The sequence below is a fragment of the Pholcus phalangioides genome, unplaced genomic scaffold (genome assembly GCF_987345545.1).
Source record: "Pholcus phalangioides strain wild (caught in Gottingen) unplaced genomic scaffold, Ppha-v1.0 ptg000012l_1, whole genome shotgun sequence".
NCBI classification, from domain to species: Eukaryota; Metazoa; Arthropoda; class Arachnida; order Araneae; family Pholcidae; genus Pholcus; species Pholcus phalangioides.
The window spans coordinates 2,759,147-2,782,875 of NW_028301605.1; the positions used below are offsets into that span (position 1 = coordinate 2,759,147).

General features: G+C 34.8%; 1 protein-coding gene across 4 annotated transcripts in view; it reads left to right on the plus strand.

Annotated features, from left to right (window-relative positions):
- Graf (GTPase regulator associated with FAK) overlaps positions 1–23,729 on the plus strand; it is a 168,637-nt gene that overhangs the window by 140,281 nt on the left and 4,627 nt on the right. For 3 of the 4 annotated variants that reach the window (XM_089240021.1, XM_089240023.1, XM_089240024.1), the window contains 7 exons: positions 1,618–1,777; positions 2,181–2,757; positions 6,322–6,780; positions 6,922–6,964; positions 9,127–9,192; positions 11,959–12,038; positions 17,538–22,435. In XM_089240021.1, coding sequence (XP_089096147.1) covers positions 1,618–1,777; positions 2,181–2,757; positions 6,322–6,780; positions 6,922–6,964; positions 9,127–9,192; positions 11,959–12,038; positions 17,538–17,629 — 1,477 coding nt within the window. In that variant the 3' untranslated portion in view covers positions 17,630–22,435. Of the gene's footprint in view, positions 1–1,617; positions 1,778–2,180; positions 2,758–6,321; positions 6,781–6,921; positions 6,965–9,126; positions 9,193–11,958; positions 12,039–17,537; positions 22,436–23,729 lie in introns of those variants that run through there. The other variant, XM_089240022.1, reaches the window with a different exon arrangement.

Here is a 23,729-nt window from a genome sequence, read left to right on the forward strand (position 1 = left end):
GCTGGAGGCAGAAGCATGATGATGATGATGATGTCAGCCCATGTCTGTTAATCCAGTCGACCACATCATTGGTGCTGGGGGCATTGCATCCCTATGACCTCCCTTCTTATATATACAGGTGAACTTGGCTAATTTGAACTTGGTTAATTCAAATTTTTGGATAATTTAAATTTTAGAATTCTCCTTGAGTTTCCTATTCAATTTAATATTAAAATTACCTGTTTAATTCTTTTTTCCTCATGTTTTGGACAATTTGAAGTTTGATTCAAATGTTTTATTTGCAAAATGTCTAATTTATCAGAATTCCTGGGTAAGTTTTGGTCATGCCTTTCTTTATTCAGCATTGAAAAAATTAAAATCAACAAAATCTGAACTTTTTTGTTGCAGCTTTAAGCAATGAATAAGAATCTATGCTTTCTTTACCATTTCCACACACTAGCTTTTGCCTTTCCGTGTGCAGATGGAGGTTTACCTGTTCTTGGACAACTTCATTAACACCTGCCAAGAGCTGATGCAAATGCTACTGCTCAGGAAATACAAAAGTTTGTGTGTGAGAGGCAATCTTTACACAGACGGAATGTTTAAAAGTTAGAGTGCTGAAATCTCAGTTGCTTGTATGATAAAATGTGTCACAGATGTGTGCCTCCCTCTAACGTTTTTGTTCGCTTATTTTAGAATATCCACGTAGCTTAGCAATGTTTTCACCTTGTCCAATCAGGGTTCATACTAGGCTCAACTTTCAACATACCTAGAGTTGAACATACCTGTTCAACTCTAGGCATAAAAACTGTGGTTGCCTTGTCTGGATGTGGACATTGGTAAAAAAAGTGGAGAATACAATCACATTGAATCTTTTCTCATGAAGAGGACGAAAATGAATATAAGAAGGCTACAGAGTTCCCCTACTCCCCAATACTTGCAGAAGCTATGAGGCATATTCAATAGAATAATACTCTTGAAACATGAAAATTGCATCTTCCTTCTTCTAAATCAACTTGAAGATTCTGTGCAATGTTTAAGAGCACCCAAAAAAAAATTGAAATTCACAAATGAAATAGCTTTTGTGATCTTTTACCTTTTATACAGGCCTAGTAAATTATGGCATTTAATACATTTTTATAATTATTGAAAGTTTTTGTTTTTTGGAATAATATAGTTATTCTATATATTGATGATACTTCAAATTAACTAAGTTTGACTGCATTTCCACCCATGTCAGAATTCCAGTAAATAATGGGTTGAGTGGCAGAAATTCAGGAAAGAGCAGGGGGGCAAAAATATTGGATGGACTCTAACTGAAATGTAGTAATTTTAGTTGTCTTGCACAACAGCTCTGGACATGAGTGGTCATCAGTCAATCAATCGAATTGAAATGACTACTATGCAATGATATTGCATATTTTTGTTGATCAAATCTTTAAAGCAGGGTTGATCCATGTACATCAGGGGAAACTGCACTAGGCTCTGGCGTCTCTGATTCTGTCTGGACCATTGAATGAATGATCACTAAATAACTATAAGGATTGGTATTTGCCCATACAGTGTATACACTTGATTTAATGAGAAGGAAAAAAACTGCTCGCCACATGCTTCTCATATTTTATCATTTCATTACAGGGTAGCCAAGCATTCGGACAAAAATCTCATGACCGTCTCGAATTTGGGGGTTTGCTTTGGGCCAACTTTGTTACGTCCTGAAGAAGAAACAGTTGCAGCCATTATGGACATTAAATTTGGAAACATTGTGCTGGAAATTCTTATTGAGCATAGTGACAAGGTAAGGGAAATTCTTTAGTGAGAAGTATTTACATGTAAGTAAAGACTTACATGGGCTGAATACTCAGCTTGTGAACTTATGTTGGCTTCATTTTGTTTATACAAATACAAGGCCACAACAGGCAAACTATCCAACAAGGTGGCTGAGAAAAAGATGCCTGTAACAAATATGGATGTCATAATATTTCTAAAATACAGCAACCAACTCACAATTAAAAATGCAATTATAAAAACTAAAAACTGTATGCGCATGATAAAATATTATACAATGCCCATAAAAGTATTTATGGTTGTCTGATTCAAAGTATGGATAGCTTCTCGATTTACCCCAACATGTTTATCATATTTCTTTTTAAACGTACAATTGTGTTAGAATTAGGTGCATTATATTTTGTTTGTCTCAGATATTTCAGTTGCATCCCCAAAATGGCAGCCGGTGCAGCAACGGTAATTACAGTCAATCCAAGTCTGACATTGGCAACCATACAAGTGTGCTGGACACACATACCGAGCCAGTGGCACCACAGAGAAGAATGAAGAGGGAGACCATGTATGCCATTGATGCTGGGCGGCCACCTGGATATACCAGTCGTTCCTCTAGACAAGGTCACCACGGGTTTTCCATGTCTCCAAGAGCAGAGAGCATGTATCTGGACTCGTCCACTCAGTCAGCTGCTCAACGTGTGATGGTAGTTGAGCCATCATATGTGCATCCCTCTGGTCATTCTCAGCGGCAGTCATATCATTCCATGATGCCTGTTCAAGGACATGGCAGTGTAGTGGGATCCACTGACTTCAGTAGCAGGCATCAACTCCCACCTACTGGTATGCCACCATCATCGTATGTTGTTGGTGGCACGCAACATTCCCAGACAAGAGTGTGGCAGCAACAGCAGCCACAAACTGTGTCTATTACATCGAGAAATATACCACCAAAGAATAGAGGAAAAGCTTTAATCGTTTACAATCCTTCGTGGAATGGTTTGTACCAATTTATTTTATATAAGGGTAGATCAAATGAAAATGGAACAGTGATTATAATTTGAATTTTTTTATTCTGGGCTGAAGTTGGTTTTCTGTGGTTCCCATCTTCAAGGCACAAATGTGAACCGATCTCCCGTTAAAAAGTCTCGTCACAGAGAGCAACAGGCCTACAACAGTATACTATTCAATTATTATATTTCATGCATAGTTAGAAAAATTGATGGCATATGGCAGCACTATACATAATAAACATTACACAGAAACAAACTTCATGGAAGGTTCACTACACGCACACATTCCAACATGTACCAATTCATTCGAAGTTCCGCAGAGGAATATGGACAAGGTGCATGTTTGGTTTAGTAGTAGTATTCTTTTTTTACTGGCAGGTTGAGTCTGATTTTGTGAAATGCATTGGTGAACAAAGTCACCGTATGGAGAACATACACTGTTATTGAGCTGTGTGCAGGACTGGCACAAGCGTTTCCACTGAACACTCACTTTTCTGTAGTGAAGTTTCTCTGTAATGATGCCACGAACGGGAACAAAATTCACTCCTACCTTCTTGCTGATGTCCCTTTTGGTGCCTCGTGTTTGAACTGATTATCTGGTCCATTTATTTCATCAAAGCGTCCATGATTACGAGTTGACCTTGACTAGGTCGCATATCATCATTCACACGTTCTCATCCCTCGCAGAAGCACTTGTGCCAGTCCCGTACATGAGTCAACGATAGTGTATGTTCTCCTTACAGGGTAGAGAATCTGCTACAATTGCTACAAGCTGCTACAATTTCCGACTTCTGCTGCATTTTGCTACAACTTCCGACTTCTGCCGCATTTTGCTACAACTTCCGACTTCTGCCGCATTTTGCTATAACTTCCGGCCATTTGCTACATTTTGCTACTAAAATGCTAAAACTCTTCAACTCTGCGCCATCAACAAAATTTTTTCCTTAAGAAACTTTGAAATTGCGTCACAGTTGAAGCAGACTTTTCGATAACATCATTTGTCCTCCCTGCAATTTTATTTCTTTGGGCCACAAATGGAATTAGCTTGCAGCCCCCTCCCCAGGATTCGACGCCCAGGCTTCAGACAATGTATAAAATGGGGTAAATGCATAAAAAAAGTTGATTTATGCATTCCTTACGTTAATTATTTTTTAAATTGCATCAGTTTTCCCTGACTGGCTGTACTTGGTGAAAAACTTGTGTTTCCTTTAACAGAAGGGAAAAGTTTGCGGAAGAACATATTATCGCACTGGAAAAACAGCAACGATGAATTCATCTTCACCATCAGGAGTTAGGGGCCATTCAAGTATTACGTAAGCAGATTTTCAGCCATTTTTGACCCCCTCCCCCCTGTCAGCAAAACACTGACCCCCCTCCCCACTGTCAGCAAAATTTCGTCAGCAGCTTATAATATTTCATACCTTCAAAAAGGGGTGGTTGATGACGTGAGAAACCTTCAAACCCCCTACCCCCTTGTCATCAACAGTCAGCAAATCCAAAACCCCCTCCCCCTCCCTCGATACTGGTGTAATACTTGAATGACCCCTGACAATGCAAAAGCTGTCAGTAAATTCAGGATATCTACAATCATGGAAAAGTGACAAAATCCCGGAAAAGAAACAAAATGAGAAAAGGGTCATGAAATAAGTAAAAAATAAGAAGTGAAAACATATATTTTATTAAAATAGAATCATTCTATTAAATTTCTAACAGTTTAATCATTATACCTATAGTTTAAATTAAAAATAATTTAATTCTATAGTTTTTAATCACTATATTTAAATTTCTGAGAATTTCTAACAAATATTCTCAGAATGACCCAGCGAAAGAAGTCATCTGAAATTATGTTGAATCAAACTGAGATAATGATCAAGAGCAAACTCAAAAAGAAACACATCATTTTAAATATGAAACGGGTAAATTCTGGTAAAATAAGCAAGATCAAACATTCAAAAATGCTTGAAACGGAAGACAACAAAAGCACAACTTATACTTGAATCAGCAGCAAAAACAAGAAAAATAATTACCTTTCTAAGGAGTGTTTCAAGTCTCTCCTGTAGTGATTTTTTTTTTAAATTAGTGATTACCAAATCTACAAGCTAAATCTAAAAACACTCATTTTCAAATTATTTTCGAAATCAAATACCATATGTTGCAATGTCTGTATGTTGAAAGCCTCTCATTTGTTGATATTGTAGAGCAGGCATCTTCAACCCGTTGCTCCTTGAAGTACCCAGAGTGCTCGATGATGCTTGTGTCTGATTTCATACTCACGAGCATTTGATCAAGTTTCCAATCAAACACCTTAGAGGAATTGTATTCAAGGATTGAAACAACCGTCATTTCATGCATTCATATGTTAAACTTGCTGTAAGGGGTGCTCTTCTTTTGATGATGGGTACAGGCAGTGTTCGCAATTGAGAAAAGGTTGAAGACCTCTGTTGTAGAGAATGTAAAAATATAAATATATCAAGAAATCTCTCAAATTTTTTTATGATTTAAATATTTAAAAATAAATGTATTCTTTCTTCTAGAGGAAATCACTATGTATTTTGTGCCTTGGGGTAGGGGAACACCTTCTTCTTTTGAGCTGAGATAGCACTGTTTTTTAAAGTAAAAAGTAATCCTGTGTTCCAGCTACTACATATATGTATATAAAAACTGTGCATTTTATTTTCTGGCAAAATTTTAAGCTATTAATGCTGCTACAAAAATCAAATTTTCATTTTCCACCCCTGTCCTTACGCTGCCTTCATTTGCCCATGTACTTCACAAACTCCAACTCCTTCTACCACTATAAAAGAATAACACCATGTTGCTCTTCTTTACTTGCTAATATTCTGCATATGTAGATAAAAAAACAATTGATTGTCTACTGCTGCGGTTCTCAACCGGTGCTCGGCGGAGCCCTTGGGGCTCTTCGTACACTTCCCAGGGGATCCGTGTCGACTCAAGGAAAATAAAACAAATCAGTAACTTTGATAGATAAATAATAAATAAGAGGCCTACAGGGGTTCCACCATAAAAATTATGTGCAAAAAGGGCTCCTAGAGTGAAACAGTGCTCCACCATAGAAATTATATACTGAAAAGGGCTCCATGAGTCCAAAAAGGTTGAGAACTGCTGGTCTACTGGATACTGTTGGTCAACCACCAGCACATATCATGTGCTTCAGAGCGACTACTTAGAGCGAGTCCATTCCCCAGTAAGGGTTGCCTTCCTTAATTTTGCTCTACCCCCGCACAAAAGCAAAAATAAAAAGTTTAAATAAAGCCACACTCATACAAAAATAAAGCAAACTATAACCACTGTTCAGTTTTCATTTGACCCAACTCTATATTTTATACAATGTTTTACATTTATAAATTTATATATTTTAATTTATATATTTAAATATTAAATATTATATATTTTATACAATGTTTTACATTTATAAAATCGAAAAATTTTCTGAATCAACTGCAACTAGTTGTTTCATACAGGAAATTTCAGTGACCCTTGTATCTACCTTAAAAACTAATTATATGAGATTACATTTCATTCCTTATAGATCGAAATACTTCAAGCAGCAGCAGTTCAGAGTCTCTGAACTCGTCAAGATCTCCAGCGAACTCATCACACCATGCTTCAGCTCATACATCACCGTCTTCCTTGAAACCAAGTTCCTCTCATCATCAACCATTGTCGAGGGGCTCTCCTCCTGTTCGTACGAGTTCGTCTCATCATCAATTGGCAACACACTCCAACCAGACATCGTCATCCTCCTCTGGAGGAAAGTCGGTATCTCACCACCAGAGTGTGCACACCCCTCACGCACCACAGTCAGTCAAAACGAGTCCTTCCCCACACAGAAGAGCTGAAAGGACATTCAGCCCTGCTCATTCTCCTAACCGTGCTGGCAGCGGTAGCCGTCTTGAGGGTCAGCGGGCAATGACCGTAAGCGCTGGCTGTGAAAAACCAAGAAGAAGTCGTGGCTTGGATGTTGGCCATCATAGACAAGGATCTGGTGGTATGAATCAATTTTTTTAGTTTGCGAATTTTCGTGTTAATTTGTTTTTGATGCGAGTAGAAATTTCTGCAGATGGGTAGTTGTTTAGAAAATTCATTAATTCATGTCCAAAACAATAATTCCTTTCCGTTCTTTTTTCAGATTCAAGGGATGTTTACATTGGCGGTATTAGACAAAATAACGTGTGAGTATCAGCTAGTATTTCTGCATTACAATTGACCAGTTGTAAGGCTCAAAACATTAAAAAATATACTAACATTTTTTTAGAACTTCCATTGTCAGAGTTTCCCAAATTTTTTTGTTTTTCCGTCCTAGGGTTACCAGACCTCCTCCTTTTTGATGCCATTTCAAGCATCCTCCTATGTTTCAGAAAATTCACCCTTTTGTCCTCCTTTTCAGGTTTCTGTGATTATTTTTCTGGGCAAATTTTTTTTAAATTCTGAAACATATATCTCTTTATTGACATGAATGCTGTGCTTGTGTGTTTTTTTTCCGCACATATGTTTATACACTTAGACCAATCACTGTCAAAATTCACAGAATACAAGAAATCAAGTTGCTTCCAAGCAGGGCAGATGCTTTTCTAACCAAGGCCCAGCTTGCTTCAGGATAATATGAAAAAAAAGACAGTCCGAGAAACAGCTCTTGAAGAAAACCACAACATCCATTTTGAGAATACCATGTTTATCTCACAGACATCTAATGCTGTGTTCTAAAAGGAAAAGGTTGGGGGGGGGGGGGGTGTCTCTTCCATTCAGAAAAAAAAAACAGGATGCAAACTACACACAATGCTGATTCCTAGTGGTGCCATCTGCTGTGAAAATTGGGAAAAGTGCAGTTAAAAAGGGTGTGAGATTCATCAAAAGACTGGTTATTTGTGGAGATGAAGATTACAAGGAAGAAAATTCATCACTGTCCCCACGGGGACACAATCTTTTGCTTGCCAGACGAGTGCTCTACCATCTAAGCTATGGAAGCAGATAGAATATTTCAACCTTGGAGCGTATATATATGTTGGAAGACACTGTACATCGACGGCGTCAACAATTAACTAATAGCTCGTGAATGACATAAGCCAACCAGATGGCCACATGCATATAGAAATATAGAAATGTCCTCTCCACTTGTCAATACAGATTCATCGAAAGACTTGTTATTTGTGGAGATGAAGATTACAAGGATGAAAATTCAAGGAAGAAAAAAAACAGTGTTCAAGCACTTGAATGACCAAAAGAGTGACCTAGGGAGCAAGGGACCAAGAAAGTGTGCAAGCATATGAGTGACCAAACTGTAGATGAACATGTAAATGACCAAAACATTGATCTAGAGAGGAAGTGACAACCAAAGAGTGACTTGGAGACAGAGGTACATTTACAAGGGTGAGAGGAGGCTATAGCCCAAGGCTGCAGATTTGAGGAATGAGCGGTCAAGAAAATTATACCAGAATGGGAGGAGGGCAGCAGAATTTTTGTAACTGACAGGTGGCAAGACCATAAAATTTCCCCTGGTCAGAGAATGTCCATTCATTTATTGCCAGTTTCAATCTAGAGAAGAGTGGCAAAATCCTGTTTACCCCTTCAACAAAAAATGACTCCTAATTATGGCCCCTGTGCTCAAAGCAACCCTATGAATTGAAGGAAAACAAAAAGTTTTTTTTTTTCAAAAAAAGATTTTCTTTTTCATCCACCTAAAATCTCATATCCCCCTATTTTTTCAAGGGAAATTAATATAAGAGAGGGGACGAAGAGGGAGGTGGTATGGCAAGTAAATTATATATAAAAGGGATATTGAAAGAATGGAGGGATGCTCGAGAATGTTTCTAGCTGAAAAATATGATAAACTAGCTATAAAATACCCGGCGCTGCCCAGGTTTTCTCCACATACTGACACCATTGAAGAAGTGTCAAACCATTGTGAAGGAATAAACAGGTATGAAAAGTCGCAGAACATTGTTGTGAAACACATGTTCTGCAACTTTGTATATGAATGTGGACATGGCGTTAAGGAACAATGGTAGCCAAAGTAAATACTCCGAAAGTCATTGGTGAGACCCACAAACTTGTTGCCTGACAGTTTTTTTGCATATTTCGAGCAGTTACTCAGCTCTGATGAACTTTCAAAGTAGCCTATCATTCAAATCTGGGTCCTATTTGGTATATATGCAAAATTCCATGGAGATTGGGTCTAAAATTAAAAATTTGTATAGAGAACACACGCACACACACACACACAACACAGAAAATCATATAGATTACTCGATTTTGAAATAAGTTACAATATGTCTATTTAAAAAATGTCTTATCTAAATATGCATAGAAAGCTCTAATATTTCTATATTTTTCAAAGGTTCTCAGCTAGTCCATCAACCTCATCATCTTCTTCATCTTCATCATTGCCATCAGGAAATGGGAGGTTAGTAAAGCATTCTGTAGATGTGATTAGAATCTTTGTTTTTGTTGTTAAATTATAACTGGGACTCAATGTGAGTCTTGCACAAGAATTGTACGTGAATGCACAAAAATTGAATGCTAATTCCATTGGTGTAAAATCCATGACGTTGAAATGTTTTTTCCAAAACATAGAGGGTAAGGTTTGTTCCTTCAGTCTCCTTCAAACATCACTGAAATAGTGCTTTGGTGTAAAGCTTTCTGACATTGGAAATTATATATTTGTAATTGCCGGTCAGAATTACTACTACTACTAAACCAGACATGCACCTCGTCCATATTCCTCTGCAGAACTTCTAACAAATTGGTACTTGTTGGAATGTGTGTCTATGTATAGTGAATCTTCCATGAAGTTTGTTTCTATGTAATGCTTGTTATGTGTAGTGCTGCTATCTGCAATCAATTTTTAAAAATATGAGTTTTTTCTCAACTCGTAGTCAGTGAAGTGTAATGAATGAATAATCTTAACATCGTAGGCCCGCTGCTCAGAATTACTTGACTATAGGGGAGAGTATTAGAGAATATTACCCACAATTCCACAGTATGTGTGTGGACAAAAAAAAAATCTGTTGGTTCAATTCTTATCATGAGAATTTAAATAAACAAAGCTCACAAATTTTTGCTCACAATGCAAATCATTGCTCATTTATCGAATCAAAATTTTTGCTGGTTTAACCAATAAGACCAGATGCATCACACCTTATATCTTTTACAGATTTCAAGGTGTTCCCAAGGCCGGGATTACACTATAAAAGTTTGTGAACTTGAAAAATGCAATGAATAAGCCTACTAGTTGAATTCACTTGAAAGTAGCCAATACGCTTATTGGCTGCATTTTTCAAGTTTTGTAAAATATCTCTTATCAAACTTTTATAGTATAATCCCAGCCAAAGGGATGGACATTTCTAGCATTTATTTATGGATCAAATGTTTGTATACAATGAATATGATGTAAATATCTGAGCTTTCGAGCATCCATTGCAGTATACTAGGTCAACAGTTGTGATCTTTGGTATAGTTTTTGATGTCTGTTGGTCCATCTCCTGGACTTGATGAGGTGTCACTTATTTCCTATGAATGTTTCACTTGATGCTTTGTGATAGCAATAGATAAATTCAATGTTAATCAAAGTGGGTAATTACACTTGATCAGAAATTGTCGATAACTTGTTATAAATATAAGTTCATCTTCAAATCATAATCTGAGGTTAATCGATAATCTGGAGTCATCACTGGATGAGTTAAAATCAACACAATTTATTATAGCCGAGTAAATCATACTTAATTTGTCCTTGTCGTCAATGACCTGCCGTATATACTCATTTATGAGCCCATTCGTGTATTAGCAAACCCCCACCAAACTTAAAGACCACCAAAATGATAGGAAATTTAGAACCCATGTATAAGCTGATAATAAAAACATTTTGGAGGAAAAATTTATAAGACATAAAAGTTACAATAAAAACTGATGCAGAACCTTCCGAATATTTTCCCTTCTCCCATTTACTCATTTCCCACTTTACTAGATACCATTAAAATTGTTTTCTATCGTATCAATGGCTACAGAAGCGGGAAAATGGCATGGTTGTACAAAATGCTCAGTATATAGGCTGGATATAAGAGATGGTTACCGTTCGTGAGCCACAAACTATTGTAATCATCTTGTTGTATGGATTGATAATTTTATTGGAACCCCTTTGGCATAGGGCCATCTTAGTGCAAGGGCTCACATGGGCACTGCTGTTGGTCTCTTGGTGTATGAGGGGCCTTAGTTGCTCTTGCTTAGCAATTACATAAATTGTGTCCAATTTTTAAGGGTGGTCGTAGCATATAGCTAGGCCAGAGGACCATGGTGATACTGAAAACATGGCTTTGTTTTCATATTTTCCTGTATCGAGTTGAACCCACTTTTTGAGCCGGAGTTAGTGCACTTCACTGCACCAGAGGAGAGGCGTGTTGATGAAACTTTCAGCTCAATTTTTTTCTCTCATAAAACTGACCCCTGTATAAGCCAACCCTCCCAATACATGAAAGATTTTCTGAACAAAAAAAACTTGACTTATGTATGAGTATATATGGTAATTTTTCGCCTCTACAGGTGAACTTGCTTATATTTCCCATTCACTGGCTACTTCTGTTGACGTGAACATGGTTGGAGATCACATTTCCTAAAATTATCAATCATTGGGGCCCTTGCCGGTTTGAAGTCATCATCGTTTCTACTGCATAGATGTGCACTGCCAGTCTTCTTAGTATGTATGTGGTGTAGAGGAACACACACAATATAATCTGCCGCACTTGAGCAAAGTTAATAGAGCTTTCAAAACTCTCTTTTTGAAACATGTAGTCGACCACTCTCAGGAATAGCACCAAAATGAAGTTTTGTCGATAACATATAGGTAATGCCACGAAGATTCACTCACCACACGCACACTTTGCATTGTCCAACTCCTTGAAACATTCTAGCTATGTCAGCAATGGGCTGTGTTCAGTTATCATGATAACTTTTTCTCTAGATCAAATGTTACCATTCCAACAGACGCATTTCCGTATAACTGAACTGTATAATGCGCTGGTTAACCTAATCACCTGGGAATCGAAGTTCCACTGTATTACTATTCAGAAATCAAAACTGCATAATTTTTCCTTTCCTTGATTATAATGTTTGAGCAAGTGAATATTATCTCCAAAAGTATTACTATATAACAATGTATACAATATTTCTTTCACAGGCGGGTGAGGACTCTTTACGCTTGTGTTGGTGCAAATGAGTCAGAATTATCTTTTGAACCAAACCAAATAATTTGCAATGGTAAGCAAAACTGTTTTGTTTTTTTTTAGTACAGTCAAACCTCGTTAGTGCGTCACCCGGTTAACACGTCACTCCACTTACCAGGTCACTTTTTGGAAGTCCCAATTGTCCTCGGGTAGGAATTGGCACAGTTATGTCTTACTCCGTTTAACGAGTCACTCCGCTTACTAAGTCATATTTTTGCTCTCCCAAGAGTGACTCATTAACGAGGTTTGACTGTATTTTAAATATTAATTGACTACTTCTATGGAAAATAGTTAAATTTATGAATCATTATATCTAGGGAAAGTGCATCACCAAGTTTTTTAGTGTTTTTTTTAAATTAATTTTCATGAAGAATTAAAATATCAATTGCTTATAGATGAGCTCAATAGGCTGCTTCAATCACTTATGGAAGGTTTTTGATTTAGCGGGAAAACATTTTCTCTTTCACCCATATAGAGAAATATATCTCCAACTATTTGAGCAGTTTATGGAATTGTAGACCAGAAATGGCAAATGCAGTAAGTGTCAAATTACAAATTTTACAGGAGAATGAAAGACAAGTTTTGGGTTCCATTGACCAATGTGTTGAATGGCATCTACTAACACATTTTTCAACTACTTAAGAGTGAGTTGAACACCCACATTGTTTCCTAGGCTGACAACCTTGGTATTTACTTTATTTTTTTGGTATTTACTGTGTTTACCATTTCCTGTCTTCAATTTATTTATCTATTTTCTATGGATGTCACTGGTAAAAAAATCTTTTTTTTGTGATCAATCACTCTTTCCTTATCATGGTTGTTTTTGTATTTAAATGTGATTGTGCAATGTATACACTATCTCTAGCTGATACATCCATTTGATTTTATTTAAAAATTCATTATAAGTGCAAAGAATGATTCCAAAACTAATAACCATTCAAAATAAAGGAAGGAAATAGTTTCAGAATTTGTGAAAATTCAGATTATGAGGCAGAAATAATTTAAAAACTGATACAAATTCAGTGCAAGTGCAGGAAATATAATTTCAGAATCAATAAGAAAATCAGTATAAACAGAATAAGTTTTTCAGCACTAATATAAATTCAAAATTCAAGGAGGAAATGATTTCAGAATTGATTACAATTCAGATTAAATAGAGGGAATAACTTTGGGATTAATAAAAATAACCCATGAACAGAGGAAATAATTTCAGAACTAATATAAGCTCAGAATGAATGCAAGAAGTAATTTCAGAACCAATAAAATTCAGAACACATGGACAAAATAATATCCAAAAAAAATTGGTATGTGCAAAGGAAGCGATTTCTGAACTAATAAAAAAATTTTGTGAATAGAGGAAATAATCTCAGAATTAATAAAGATTCAGAATAAATGCTGGAAATAATTTCAGAACTAATAAAAGATCATAATAAATGCTGGAAATAATTTCGGAACCAATTAAAATTTAGAACTCACCGAGAAAATAATTTTTTTTTTTTTTTTTTTTTTTAATAATTCAAAACAGCACACATAAATACATGAACACAGATATACAAAATAAAATAAAGACAACAGAACAAAAAACAAAACATACACTATGCAGCTCTTAGGGACCCATTTGGTCCGTCCTAGAGCTTAATAAATATTATATATAATAAACGGCACGCTTGATTTATATTTATTTCATTTCATTCATTTTTTTTTTCTAGATATTTCAAATTTTTCCTTGGTTACCTATTTATATTTTCAATAAACCTTTCAAAATTCGTTATAGAGTTTGAGAATGTGAAGATTTCTTTCTTGAGATGTTTATTTATTCTAAGGTCTGATAATTTTTTTCCGAATTTGTTACAAATAGTTGGTCCTAAGTAATTTATACTTTTTTGAACAAGGTATTTGTTTGTTTTTGGAGTTATATACAAGAAGTTGTATCTATTTGAGGTTCTATCGTTATTAGTTTTAAGAAATAAATTATGGTTTTTAGTCATAAAAATTATCATTTTATACACATAAATTTGTCTTAGATCAAGTATTAAAATTTCTGATTTCAGTAGATCTGGATTATTAAATAACATTACCTTACGTTTTATGCGATTATAGATGTTATTTAAGTTCTTAATATTGTCGTGATAGGCACCTCCCCACACTGTAATAGCGTAAGTTACTCTTGATTGGATCCAGGCGTAGAAAATTGTTTTAAGGAGTTCCGGACTTACAATGTTTCTTAATCTATATAAAGCTGCAATTTGTTTTCTTATCGTATTACAAACATTGTTAGAATGGCTATTCCATTTTAGGTCGTCTTGTATAACTACACCTAAATAACTATATTCTCTTACTCTTTCTATGTGACTGCAAGAACAAATTTGGGAGGGGTATTTACAAACGTGTAATCTTAGTGATATTGGAGTTTCTGGTTTAATATCTCTAATTTTTAGACAGATGAATTTTGTTTTTTCTACGTTTGGAAGTAATTTATTTTTTGTTAGCCATGAGTTAATCTGTCTAAGGTCATCTTCAACTTCAGTTATCAAATGAGAAATATTTTTACCTTCAACATATAATACGGTGTCATCCGCGAAAGACACTATTCTACCATGCAAATTTAGAAGGCATAATTCATTTATATATATCAGAAAAAGTGTGGGGCCAAGTACTGTTCCCTGAGGTATTCCTTTTTTTATTTCAAGGTAATCACTTTTTTCATTTTCTATATAGACTGCCTGTATTCGTCCATAACAGTACATCTCGAACCATCGCAATAGTTCACCACGAATTCCGGCATTCTCCATCTTATGTAATAACAGAGATGGATCTACATTATCAAAAGCTCTTTTTAAATCGATAAAAACTGCTATTGAATAATTATTGTTGTTGAAGCTCTGGTTTAGATATTCATTCACTTTTGCGATTGCCATTTCAGTGCTTTTTCCTGTTTGAAAACCGTATTGATTCTCAGCAAAGAAGTTTATACGTTTCAAGTAACTAATCAATTTTGTTTTCATACTTTTCTCAACTATTTTTGAAAAAACCGGGAGTGCTGAAATAGGTCTATAATTTGCTAAAAGGTTTTTATCACCTTTTTTAAAAATTGGGTACACGATGGAAACTTTGAGCTCGGGATAGAAAATTCCTTTCATTAGTGAAGTATTTATTAGGTATAGTAACAAGTCATTATGATATCTGGCTATGATTTTGATCATTTTTACTGTTATACCATCATATCCTGTCGCTTTATGTTCATTTAGTTCTGATATTATCTTGTGTAAATCATTGTTTCCAATGCCAGATATCATCATTGAAGATATCGATGCATTGCTATCACAGTTTCGAGAAGCACTTGTATTAGAATCCTCACTATCTAAGTTTCGATTTATAAAATCTGCATTAAAGTTTTCAGCCAATTGTTTGTGGTTTGTTGTATCTGGCAGGGTAATTTTCCTATTTTTATTCGTTATAGTTTGGTTTATAAATTGCCATTGTTTACGAATATCATTGTTACAATTTAAAAACTTTTTCCTGTAGTATTCGTTTTTCACTATCTTGATCTCTTGTTTCAGAGCTTTTTCGAAATTTTTATATGTATCTTCATAATACTTAACATGGGGGTATTTTTTGTGTTTTTTGTAGAGTTTTTCTTTGATATTTATTTTATTTATTAAATGTTTATTGATCCAATTTTTATCACTTTTTCGTTTTATCGGTTTTTTTGTTTCCCATAGGTTTTTATTCAACGTAATAATGTCATGGAATCGTTTGTATTTATTACAAATATTATTATCTTCATATACGTTGTTAAGGTTTATATTTACCACAAATTCCTCAAATTTTTTATGATAAAATTTGACAAATTTTTTCTGATAATTTCAGAACTTCTATAAATTCAGAATAAATACAGGAATTAATTTCAAAACCAATTAAAATTCAGAATGTGTGGCAGAAATAATTTCAGAACTGATATAAACTCATAATGAATGTATCAAGTAATTTCAGAACTAATAAAAATTCAGAACACATGGACAAAATAATATCCAAATAAAAATTTGGTATGTGCAAAAGAAGCAATTTCAGAACTAATAAAAATTGGTGTTGAATAGAGGAAATAATTTCAGAATTAATAACAGATCAGAATAAATGCTGGAAATAATTTCAAAACTAATAACAGATCAGAATAAATGCTGAAAATAATTTCAGAAGTAATAAAAGATCAGAATAAATGCTGGAAATAATTTCAGAACTAATAAAAGATCAGAATAAATGCTGGAAATAATTTCGGAACCAATTAAAATTTAGAACTCACCGAGAAAATAATTTCAGAACTTCTATAAATTCAGAATAAATACAGGAATTAATTTCAAAACCAATTAAAATTCAGAATGTGTGGCAGAAATAATTTCAGAACTGATATAAACTCATAATGAATGTATCAAGTAATTTCAGAACTAATAAAAATTCAGAACACATGGACAAAATAATATCCAAATAAAAATTTGGTATGTGCAAAAGAAGCAATTTCAGAACTAATAAAAAATTGGTGTTGAATAGAGGAAATAATTTCAGAATTAATAACAGATCAGAATAAATGCTGGAAATAATTTCAAAACTAATAAAAGATCAGAATAAATGCTGGAAATAATTTCAGAACTAATAAAAGATCATAATAAATGCTGGAAATAATTTCAGAACTAATAAAAGATCATAATAAATGCTGGAAATAATTTCTGAACTAATAAAAGATCAGAGTAAATGCTGGAAATAATTTCAGAAGTAATAAAAGATCAGAATAAATGCTGGAAATAATTTCAGAAGTAATAAAAGATCAGAATAAATGCTGGAATTGAATGTGTGGCAGAAATAATTTCAAAACTGATACAAACTCATAATGAATGCATCAAGTAATTTCAGGACGAATAAAAATTCAGAACGAAATGAAGAATATAGTTTCCAAATAAATTTGATATGTACAAAGGAAGTAATTTCGGAACTAATAAGAATTCAGAATGAATGCAGAAAATAATTTCAGAACCAATTAAAATTCAGAATACATGGAGAAAATAATTTCAAAACTCACATGAATTCAGATTTTCGGGGGGAAATAATTTCACAACTAATATGAATTCAGTATATAATGATGCTCGGAGATACATGATGTTCTTAAGTCAGCCACCTCGTTGGGCAATTTGCCTGTTGTGGCATTGTATTTGTATTTGTATTTGTATTATTCAGCAAATAATTTCAGAACTAATAAAAAATGTTGAGTGTGTTAACAAAGGAAATAATTTCTTAACCAATATATCCACTCAGAATGAATGTAGGAAAGTGTTTCAAAAATAATAAAAATTAGGCTTAAATAATATTTTATATTGATTTAACTTTAATATTTTATTCAGAATAGAATTAACTTTTCATTCTGTTCGCTATACATGCAACATTGGATAAACATGTTTATTCAAACATGTATTTTATAAGATGAAACCAAAAAGTTATTTGAAAGAAATTTTCTGATTGTTTTCTGCTTTTCAATTTCTTTCAGTGCGTCATTCAAGAGAACCAGGCTGGTTGGACGGGTGCCTAAATGGCAGGACAGGACTCATCCCAGAAAACTATGTTGAATTTCTTCCTTGAGCGCATTATGCAGAGTGTGAGTGTAAATTTTATACAAAGACGAAGAAATATATACATAGCACTTTTTTGTATCAAATACCGTTATATAAATAATATATATATATACAGCTTAAAGTGTTGTCCACATGATCACATTGTATGTGTACTTGAAGTGTGCAATGGCGCACATTCTAAAAAAAAAAAACAAATCCAAGTACCTTTTACCCATCTTCAAGTGTTGGAGGAGTCGATGACAATATGCCATCCAAATCATTAATCATATATCCAAAACTTATAAAATATGCTCCTCGGAATCGTTACACTGAATTGTAGTAAGAATCAAAATTTAATGTACTCTATATTTTCATTCCTATATTTTAATTTTATGTCTAAATCAAACTTGATTTTGTCCATTCTAAGCACAACTGCAGCTCTAAAACTGATTCATGTTGTGACATATTCTATTCATTACTACGGCACATGAGAACATAACTCTTGTGAACATTGCTTGGTAGATGTTTGAAAACGCTAATTCTCAAGCCTATACTGAATTGTGTGGGATATGTGTTTAGTGTTGCCATCCAACTTCTAAACTGGAAGTGAAAAAATTACAATGTATATCTTTTTTTTTTATGTTGTGATACTGTTGCTCTATGTGGAAAGATTTTATTTACTCTACATGCACACTATCTGATCACGAGTATCCAGCTACAGTGGTACTTCAGTTGAGGAGCTTATTTTCAAAAGGGAACATTTTCACTTTTTTTCTGAAATGCAGTTTTTAATGGTTTATGTGAATCTTTGGGATAAGCTCTGTCAGATTATGCAACCAGGATTATTGAAACGGGAATCTTTTTGGTAGAAATTGCAATGTAAAGTTAGTTGTTTCTATCAAAAGAGAGCATATCTGCCTTTTTCATACACTTCTGTATTTTTCATCTCTTGATAACGAACACCCGTAAAATTTTGTACACCAAGTCCATTATGTTCCCATCGATGTGATTCAAAATTGTGTCTGTCAGTGGAGGTGTCCACTAACAAAATGTCTGTTATGGGAGGTCCTACTGTAGAATGATCGTGTTTCTCGTGACTTTTCTTTCTGAGTTCACATTGGTATAATAGCCAGAAAATATCTGTTTTCTTGATACAGTACAATAATTTCACAAATTAACCTCTTCTCCAAATGACTTCAAAGAGAAGGACTATTGTTAAGGATTATAGTCCTTCTATTTTTATCTGTTGACTCACCACCATCTTTTTGTGTAACTTTAGAAAGGAGGCAATACATTGATTCTTGCTTTTGCCTCGTTTTGAGGATTTTGTCAAAGTGAGAAATTTCATTGTCATTGGAAGATTCATTGCTCATGCTGTACAGCTTAACCTGGATGGTTCTTCTGTACGAAATTTTGCTCAGCTTCCAACATTTTACACATCTCTCTAATCTTATTTGAAGTGAGGGTTTCTTTCTCAGATGAGATCCCCTCTATAAGCTGTTGCTTTTGCAACCATTCCCAGATACACCCATTCTTCGGGACAGCTTTGATATATATATATATCTGAGATGTAAAGTGGGGTGTGTCCAATCCTTCGATGTTCAATGTTGCACACAATGGAGATCCACAAGTTTGTCTGTGATCAACTCCTGGTCATGTCCCTCCACTAGTTCTGGAATATATTCCCTAAGGACACAATCTCTTCAACAAATGGTGACTTTTGTCCATGATCTAACCCCTCAAAGTCATGTTGAATAATGCTATCAGCCTTTTCTCCAAGCAGAATTGGGAATTCTCTTGGTGACCCCATCCCAGACTTTATCAATGATCCTGAGGCAGTGCATGATGTAGAAATTATTTTTCCAAAACTCTCTGAGGGGTAAGGTTTATTCAGTTTGCTGAAGATTATGCATAATCCCATAGTATGGGTGTTCATTTATGATTATGTAAAGAAGACATGTGAAATTTTTGCTCTTAATGCAAATCATAGTTGGCTTATAGAATCAAAAATTTCTCAAAATGTTTGATCCTATATCAAAACAATCAGAAACTGAAGTTCCACTGTATATGAGAAGCAGTGAATAATAGACGCTTGCATGAAAATGATCAGTTTATGAAACAGTACTTTAATTGCTGATAACTTAATTTTTGATAATTAAGCATTAATTGCTGATAATTGGAAAAACATGATTTCAATATGGCTAGCTATATAGGAATAGAAATGTTACGTACCTTATACATTCCTTGAAAATGAGTGTTTTAGAAGAAGTTTTTGCTCATATATTGAAACTTATTAACTGAAGTTCCACTGTACTTCTGTTTCAAGTAACCAGCCCATACATCAGAAATGAATTATGGGTGGGTCCACATTTTATTGCAGTCACAGCTGCCAATCTTACATGAAGACTATCCACTGAATTATGAAATGATCTGATTGAGAAATGTAATTTTTGCAATAGAACTGAGACTCTAATCCTGGGATACAGATTTTGACTATTATAAAATTCCAGTTTATTTTAAATATGCTCAATAGGATTCAGGAAAGGACATCTCGAGCAGGGCCATCTTAAGAGTATCACAGGCCTCTGGCAAAGAGATTTTTCTGACGCCCTACCTGGCATATAAATTCAGGACCATTCGGGGGAGCGGAAAGATTCATAGGAGTTTCAAGAAAAGCAGGTGTACTCATTTTCCTTCATCATATAGAGCAGCAAAACCATTTTTTTTTCTAAGTCACTTTGGAAGACAATAGCTGTTTTTTACCTCCCCGGAATAAAGTATTTTAGCTATTGCTGTTTATTTACCTTGGAAGTACGTAGGATTTCAGTGAATAAAATACAGTAAATAAGACATATATATTACATTCTGTTAATTTTAAAACCGAAGATTTGCATTAATCTGAAGATGTTCAATAATATTTATACACATTTTGAAGATGGGTAAAAGTCTGAACAGATTTTACATGGCCTGTTCTCATAATTTCGGTCATTATCAGTCATTATTATTATTATTTTTTATATATATACCAGTGACCAACTTAGTAACATAGTCATTTGAGAAAGCATAGACTGCAATATTATAATGCAATGTTATGTAAATGTTATTGTGTAATCAGTGTGTCACCGTTCGTTGCTTGTTTAGAACGTATTTTGAGCTGTTGGTTTGTTTATATGTATATTTCTATTGAGAAGAAATGCAAAGTGACGCATATATGTACGAATTTTTTTAGACATTTGATGCTCTTCTCATTGTGAAGAAATCTGGCCATCATATGTGTTCATTCGACTATGTATTATAAAGATGTTTATCCTTCTTTTATCGAATGAAATCAAGCAAGAAAGAATACGTGTAGATAAATCCTTATTTTATAGCTTTCATCATTGTTATTAATTAAAAGCTTTGAATACATTATTTTCTATACCTTAGTTCAAACCAAACTGCCCCCAAATCAGGGGAGCCTCTCAGGCAACAGATTGAGCATGTGCAGTAAAAGCTCTTTTATCCAGCTTTCCTTAGAAGAAATCTCTAAACTAACGTTTAAAAAAAATCTCTTTGTTTAACATAAAGAGGTCTTGTGTTATTACAATATGCAGGTGGAGTAATAGTAGTAGATAAGTCGTTATTAGCTCTATGAGAAATACAAATTTATTATTTTTTATCTTGGGGGGGGGGGGGTGGAGCAAAGATCCATTGTCGGTGTGAGTTCATTTCCTTCTCAATGTTTCTCCAACATTCAGGGATGGAATTAATTATTTTTTGGTGTGCAAAAATGGCTTTGTGGCCCTCTAAAACTGCTTTTCCCATCCACCCAGTGTCTGCAATTGGGAACAAAAAATTCACTCTGTTGCTTGGGGTCAGTGTATATTTTGGTGCCCTCTCCCTGTTATTTTAAACGGAGAAAGGGTAAACTCAGCACCCTTCCTGGTCCAGCTCCCAGAACAACAGATTTCCCCATCCTCCTCAGTTACAGCCAAGACCATAGTGTGGGGGGGGGGGAACTTGGGGTGTCTGGGTCCCCCCCCAAAATGTGAGAAAATGACCAGGAAAAAGATGGCCAAATCTATTGCTCTATCACTCCCCAAAAATGAAAGTGGTTCCTCTCCGAATGAAATTTCTGGCTATGGGACTAGTTGCAGCCCTGTCCATGGGCATCCTGGCGCACACACAACAGGTTTACAATGGCTCCCTAGCATGACCACCAAACTACTATTTCACCATTAAAACCATTTGGCGATAAATTTGAACTGTAGTGCCCACTGCTTACTAACAAAATTGCAAGTGTACTCTTCAGGACCACTGCTCTGCAATATCTGTGTGCAGGGATACTTGATGGAGGGGCTATCAGGGTGGCTAGAGAACCCATTATCTACCCAGGGCCGCAACTACATATTCTTCCAGTGGGAGAAAGAATTTCACACTTCCCATGTAATTTTGAGTGCGTGATTCAAAAATAAAAAAATAATTTAGTGCCCGGAACACCAGATATAAATGCACCCCCCCCCTCTCAACTTCGGGAGGGGGAAGGGTACCTGTTAAAACCTTAGGCCAGTCAGAGGGTTCTATATCTTGGACAAAGTTTTGAGCTATTTTTGAATTAAGAAGTTAGTCATGTAATCAAAATACTACTTGTTTTGCAGCCCCTAAAATTCAGCTGCCCAATACGGCCGCATCGTTCTCACCTGCTTAAATTCTGCCCTGCCAGCGATATTGTGTAGTCTCATCAGAAGATTTCTATGTTACTTCTTGCTGAAATCAATCAGTGGGGTAAGGAGGGGGGGGTCACATTTGTCTAGACTTTCCACAAATACAAATTCACATTAAGCTGAAAAGAGAGGAGAGATAAAAAAAATTAAATTTTTTTGATGAAATCATTTCTTTAAAAAAAAAAAAATTCTTATATTTATTGGTAGAATTTTGTACTTAACGAGTGACCATAACTGAACTTGTTCGATTCTTACTAGATATTTCGACAACTTTGCATAAACAGACATTGTATACACATCTTGTAACTAGAAACCGAGACATCTATATCCTGTTGAAATGCTGGTAATGATTCCTGTCTTTTGCTATTTTATTATTTCATATCATTATTCTTCGGCAGTGGCTGTCACAGTATGCATCACAGCTCTTCAGGGAGGGTGCTCAAACTTTACCAAAGTCATTGCACCAAGCGGAGATAATGATTAGTAGGAATTTTGACTTTACCTGATTATTTGAATAGCTATTAGTGTTGCGAGGGCCTCGTAGATTTATGACTATTAAATATTAAAGGACCCCAGACACCCCCCCCCCCCTTGCATCTCTAATAGATATTGAAGTGTTTCCGAAGGATGGGTGCATCCAGAAATTTATTAAATAACAAAAAAAATAATAATAACAGGCTGTTAACAAAATCTTGGTTGGTGGCACTAGCGGGTAACCAATAAACTTTGCCACTTGGCTATATATAGGGGCTCTGGTGTGCGTTCTACTGCTTTAAATGAGACAAAATTTGAACTATAAGTAGTTCAAATGATGCACTTGCCGTTTATTAAATAAAAATCATACAAAAATATGTCGATAGGTGGCTCTGGAGCACACATATAAATAAATATTGATTATGCTTACACATTTAAATGTTCAATATGTAGCACTAAAAACTCTCAATATGTCCCCTTCATTTTGAAAAATGTGCTCCAATCGCAAAACCATATTTTCCACAGCTGAACATAGTCTGCCGAAATATCCACAACATGGTGCTGAATGCTGTCCTGTGCGATTAGAGCACATTGTTCAAAATGAGGGGAAATATATTGAGCAGTTTTAAATGCTGCATATAAAACATTCATATTTGTGCTACAGCGCCACCTAACGATGGATTTTTGTACTACTTTTTATTTGATAAATGATAAGCATATCATTTGAACTGTCGGTAGTTCAAATTCTGTCTCATTTGAAGTATTAGAACGTAGAACGCACACCAGAGCTCTCTAAAGTGGGAAAACTTATTTCTCGCTAACAGTGTGCGTAAATTAAAATCATCTGTTCGATTTTGACGTTATTCATTCATAATAATGAAATGGAAGTGTATATTCATTAAAAATCATAATAATCGTTAGCTCTGCTTTTGGGATATAAATAATAATAGT